Here is a 6,384-nt window from a genome sequence, read left to right on the forward strand (position 1 = left end):
AAAAAAACCCCCCCCCCCCCCCCCCTCTATCCCACGAAGTTTTTCACGAATCTCATATCCACGTCCTCAGTCAGTCCGCTGCTGCTTTACCATAGAAATATATCTTTTTTTTTTTGAGCATTTCCACCCCTCAACATTTCCATGGAATTTCCTGTTTTTTTTTTTTTTTTTTTTTTGTAAATTTCCACGACGCTGCTCAGCCCACAAACAACAGACAGAATTCGTCTCGTCCTCCATATTCACCGATTTTACTTATGTGACCGATTATTATCGACACCCCTGCAAAAAGCACGTCGCCGGATTCTTAGGACTAGCAGGGCGAGTTTGCATAATCGCGTCGATGTCGGATTATGTGTTCCATAGACGATATTCGCAATCGTATAAATTCACCAACTCCCGTTAACTACCCCCGCTTCTCCGACCCCCTTTCGCTTGTTAGCTCTCTGCTACACTAATAAAACCTTCACCGTGTGGATCGACCTTAATGCTGAGTAACGAGAGTGTCGCAGTTGCGCGACGTAATTTTAGGGGTTGTTCCGTCATCCTGCATTATTTACCCCTCAGGTTTTTCACCGGACAAAAATTTGCAGGCCTCGGTCGACATTTTACACTGGCAAAAAATTAAAATTTGAAAAACGGAGCTGCTTCGTGTAAAGCCAAAGCTTTATGGGATTAACGTTACGTAATAACTAGAGGGCTGTTTTTGTCTAGAGGGGGTGGGCCATCGATTATCCATTGATTTATTTGATCCGACAATACGGAAAAAACAGTGTGAAATTTTAACGGAATCATCAATGTTGCAATTTTGTGATATATAATCATTGCTAAATAAACCGATACACCCTACACGTAAATATATGTAATACAAAAGACATGGACGACGCACAACGTATTCTTCGCAACGTTCTATGTTACGTTGCTCGATATAGATATAATAGTGAATTCATAAGCTGTGACAGGTATAATACTTAGCGACGGTATAAATAATATATAAATATTTAAATATGAATATATATATATATATAAAGAGAGACATACATACATGAATAAATATATGCACTATATCTAATGGAGATTATTTATTAATATATACGGAAGTATATCTATATATAGATATCTATTGGGAGAAAGGTAAGATAAGACGAATAAAGTGTGTATTCTAGCAGAAAATATCTTTGGCAAGCGGTTTCATTATCCCGACCTATATCTGCGAAGGAAATACTGCCATTCAATTGATAAGCTCTGATCTATTAGTTTCCCATAAGAAATGGATATTTCCGATTGATTAATACGAGCCTGGTAGAATTGTAAGATTTCATTTTAATAAAAATTTATTTGACATGGGAATATAGGCTCTTGGTTGTACTAGAGAAAATCACTGAAGCATTTTTCATGATATATTGTATAAATCGAAATTCGATACCTACGCCTATGGATAAAATTTATCAATCACTGATATCGGTAGCGCAGCGAGAAAATGAATATTTGTATCTCTCAGAAATGTTTGCTTATAACTTTTTTTTTTGTTTCCTTATCAGATAACATCATTAACTATGTAGCTGTGTAATATTTTGGAAATACTTACGAAAATTGTATCTCTTCTTGAACTATAATTCATAGCAACTTATACATGCACCGCTGGGAAGATTTTAGAATGTTCATCCGACGCTAATGCATTTGTCAATGCACTTTGCTAAAGTTTCAGGTGGCCGTCGGCGTGCAGTGTATTTTCACGAGGTTGGAGGTTTGAATATTGAGAGTTTGCGCGTTGTGGGAGGTTTGGAAAGGGTTAGGGGAGGGAAAAGCAGAGGGCTGGGAATACGGGTGGATAAGTGAGTGGGAGAAAGAGAAGTGTAAGGCGCCTTTGGTGGTTGAGTCCAGTCCACAGTCCGCGTGTTACCCTCAGCCGCGAAGCAGGGACGCTCTTCCGCTCGAGTATATCGTGAATCTCAGTTACAATTTCCGTAATTGATTAAATTCGTTAGCGTGCGTAACAAAAGATTATCAACTGTTTGGAGTATGGCTATAATAAAAATTTCAATGGAATATTATTGAGTCGAAGGAGTTTTTCTGAACACAGTGTGCAAGACTAAGCGGTAAATTCATCCTGTCGGTTGAACCGGAAGAAAGTTAAGAACCTTGGTGAATAAGAAAATCGAATTTAAAAGGAAGTCAGAATCGTGCATCAACTAGATTGATCCTTGGATCAAGAAGATCTATCAATTGTGAATATAGGAGAGGAGTTATCATATCGACCAAACCATTTCACAATGTACGTCACCGTCCGGCATCATATTTAATTCACGAGCTCTACTTACGCGACCTTATAAAATTGGTGATAATTACCTGATCTTTATGCGTGATACGAGTACTTTCGATGGCATTCACATAGCTACCAGTATTCAGTGTCGAAATTATTCGCGGAAATTTTCCCTGGGTAACAAAGAACTTGAGCGCCGTTATACACGTCACCCACTGACAGGTCCGATAGACGATCTATTTCTAATGAACCTTTTGTCACTGTAGAATTCACTTCCACGGTTTGTGATTGTCTGCATCCATAACGTCATTCCATTCCTGCTGTCTCTCTATGAAATTTATATCCATCTCACGACCAGACCAATTCCATTTGCATCGGAGATAACAATCCAGCAGAGGAACAATCGTCGCGGCAGTCCATAGAAATCCGTACGTTTCCACGACGTTTCACTTGTCTCCGACACTGTCTGCTACAACTGCTAGAATAGCTCAGGGAGCGTTTCCATAGCACGGACACAAATCACATATCAAATTATTCGAGCTGTCAATGTATTATTAAAGTTTTGAAAATCTCATTCGGCCGAGTTTCTAATAAATATACAATGCCATTGTTCACGGTACTTTTGGCTCCTGCCGAGTGATAAATCCACGTAATTCGTCACCGATCCTAAAGGTGGCCACGTGATTGGCCGTAAGATCGCGTATCTCCCGCAAATGTGGCTCTGTGCACGGTGAGCCGAGGTTATGTTGGCCGGGGGGCACGCGGAGGTCGTACCCGTGGCGAAGCAAGCGTGCGACTACCTTTAAGTCCGCGTACCCTGTGTGCCCCGGGGGCCCCTGGGCCTCATGGGGCCCATTCTCAGGCTCAAAGTCAACACACGGGCGCGCCGCCGGTTTCTGGTATGGCCGGTGAAGACAGCCCGATGCCGGAAGAGGCCATGGTACACGTGGAAAGGCCAATTCAGGCTGGCACCTGGATATGCTGTGTGCCCTGTTATTGGCTGAGAAGAAGCAAGGCTGTTCACAAAGCTCTGCTGACCTTCGCTATGCTTCTTGTGACCAGTCTACTTGTCACCAGTCCTGTACTCTTTCTCATTACGACTTTACCCGAGGGAGATCAACCGCGAGACTGCGCGCCTCTGGTGAGTAAAACTCTTAACTAGACTACTCCCTGTATTTATTATGGCGTCGTCATTCTTATACGGCCATACCCGCGCCCATTTGAACGAGTTTGCTAAAGAGTGCGAGGCTCGTACAGAAAATACGGGGGCTTTTTATACTCGTATAAACTTAACTGTGCGTATTGTTATTATGGCATTTTGAAGCGATTAATTCTATGCTCTTTATACGCGGGTCAACTTTACTTGAACAATTCGCCAATCATTTGCATGGTAACCATCGAGTGGGTCTATATACTTTTCCTGTGAGAAGCGGTAAGAGGTATTTGTCTAGCATCTTTTCGATAAGAAGCACGCCATGACGCTTAGTGGATGTGATTGATAACCTCCTTTACAATCGAACTTCTAAGTGCTACTCATAAATATATCGCCAAAACATTGAGAGAGAGTAGGCCGCTATTGGCTACCCACTATGGTATGGTAAACTTACTTTGGATTGACTTTTTTTTCCTATGTATCCATTTTTTGTAATTATTCCACCTTTAGTTTTATATTGTCAGAATTCACGTACCCTTGGAGATCACTGAAATATTAAATTAACAAAGCATGGTGATGAAAATGAAAAAGTATACCAGACGTTACCCATCCACGGAATATTGACTGCAGTCAAGTGAAATTGTACCTCGTAATTCGCCCGGTTCGGCTGCTGCATTGTGTATTTGGACAGTTTACGTACTGCCGTGTTTTATACACACTGAAATACGTTGTATTATTCAAGCTTGTATACCGAGTAAGCATATAGCATAACAAAGAAGAGCGAAGGTATTAATAGTAATCGCTTTATACAGAAGCAGCACGAGAATACATAAAACCGTAGCATCAATTTATTACGTGAAAAATATTTACTCCGTCCATTAGTAAAAGATGAATCGTCAAAACGACAGAAAGGGGGAAAATCGCAAAAGTCAGCCTTCTTAAATAACAGAATTCCTATACGTGTGCACGCAAACTATATCCCTAGCCAATAATAAATAATTGTACAGGAATGTTCGTATCAATTAAAGTTTACTCCAATTAACAGGGCCACCTGCGTTATAAAATACGGCACGGTCCACAGTCTTTACTGTTATGTTTCGTTTGAATAAAAAAAAAAGGAAATAAAAAATATTCATAAAATTAGCCATTCCTTAGCATAACGGTTATCATACCAATTACTTGAAATCCCCTAGTACCTTCGTAACTACTTAGAAGATTAGTGCGGCGCCCATTACTGATCCTGCCTCGGCGTAGTCTTTACGTTATCATCCCCTAAAGAACGTGTATTCTCACAGAGGATTGCGTAGCTGCAGTATACACGTGCAAGCAAATGGAAGCCATACTACGAAGGTAAGGTTTCGAGGCAAATGTCAACCTTACTTCGGGTCAGGGCCTTGTCCTTCATCCTAACCTTTGTTTTAGTTCGCGCTAATTTCGCCAGTGGCGCCACTGTCGCAGATTACAGAAGCACAGTAAAGTCGATCGATTCAAATATCAATATCATTTGTCAGTGATAAATCGAGTGTATGTAGATTCTTTCGGTCTCCGAGCTTCGAACCCAATACACATATTGCTGAAGTATAAAAAGATCACATAAGGCAAGAACACTTCCGGTTGGCTCTGCTACTGTCTACATACCTATCTACTAGCATAGGCCATACTCGACCAAAGTTCGAACGTCCTAGGAAAGTTTGATATACACGTGGGACCAATCAGTCTTTCCTACGAGCAAGTTAGCTTTTCAAGCTACCAGTAAACGACCTCAGATGATGGGTCATGAGGAAGATTACGATGCAGGGTACTTCGATGAAAATAGACTGTCCTGTAGTTCGAGACGATATCCAAGATGAATAACAATTAGGTATGGTCGAGTTATAAGGTCATGAGGTGAATTCCTATTTTTATTACAGGACGAGGCTTGTATCAGAGAACGAGATGGACAGGAAGGCGTCTGCGAGACGAGGGCTTGTCACGAGGCGTCCCGACGGATGCTGGCGTTCCTTAAGAGAGGCGTCGATCCCTGTGAAGATTTTTATCAGTTTGCCTGCGGTGGTTTTCGCGATCGACAACCTTATCAACCCAGCTCGAACTTCGGCAGCTTACAGGCCCAGGTGGATGATCAGATTCAGAGTGAGTATATATGTAATCTATAAACTCTAATAAAATTATCGGTGGGACACTGGATACTCTGGAGACTAATTGTTTCCTGTTTCTCATGAACCCATCCTTATAATTCATATTTCATGTACTTATATATGCATACAGATACTATATATGTACTTAATCCGGAGACATAAATATCTAAAGCCCCCTTCACAGTGTATCCTTGACAATGCTGGACCCTGTCAAGATCCGTGCTTTTCAGGATCCTCATTCGGCTAACCAAAATCGTCTTGAACTTTGAATCGCTGGCTAATTGATTCGCAGCACAGGCAACGTCGTCAACTCTATCTTCGGATCGGATGTTATTCTTAGGAATTCAGTTAAGATCCACTCTTGGCTGAGTGGGTCAAGGGATGGGAATGAGGTCTGGATATTTCCTTATAGACGCAAGGGAGTGTTATATACATATATATATGTATCATAGCAAAAAAAAAAGGCTAGTGGACAGAGAAATTCAGAAAGGTTGGCACGGGAATAAAAGCACCCTCCTACCCTGGAGCTCTCCTTTCCTTCTTTTGCTCCCCTTGGCTCGACAGTGTCGGACAGACAGAGATGCAGGACGCACGAGACCGACAGACTGTTGGCGCCAGGATTTTTTGCACGTACTCATAAAGTCAGGTTATTTTTCAAAGTAGAGAAAAGCAGGACTCCCAACGCCACCTATGCCTCCTCTCGTTCATCACTCTAATCTACCGTGGCTCGATCGTCCTTTCTTGCACTGCGTTCTCTTTGATCCTATCATCCTTGGCATCCGGTGCTCGGGCCAACGTCATCCCTCCAATGGATAACCAGAAGGTAACCCCCCCCC

General features: G+C 41.8%; 1 protein-coding gene across 1 annotated transcript in view; it reads left to right on the forward strand.

Annotated features, from left to right (window-relative positions):
- Positions 1 to 1,871: 1,871 nt before the first annotated feature.
- The window catches only part of LOC107264967 (neprilysin-1), a 29,235-nt gene continuing 24,722 nt past the window's right edge, over positions 1,872 to 6,384 (forward strand). Inside the window, exons 1-2 of the mRNA XM_015733822.2 lie at positions 1,872 to 3,401; positions 5,324 to 5,543. Of these exons, the coding sequence (XP_015589308.1) occupies positions 3,162 to 3,401; positions 5,324 to 5,543 (460 nt within the window). The 5' untranslated portion in view covers positions 1,872 to 3,161. The remainder of the gene's footprint in view (positions 3,402 to 5,323; positions 5,544 to 6,384) is intronic.

This window comes from Cephus cinctus, unplaced genomic scaffold, assembly GCF_000341935.2.
Source record: "Cephus cinctus unplaced genomic scaffold, Ccin1 Ccin1_scaffold0013, whole genome shotgun sequence".
Classification (NCBI taxonomy): Eukaryota; Metazoa; Arthropoda; class Insecta; order Hymenoptera; family Cephidae; genus Cephus; species Cephus cinctus.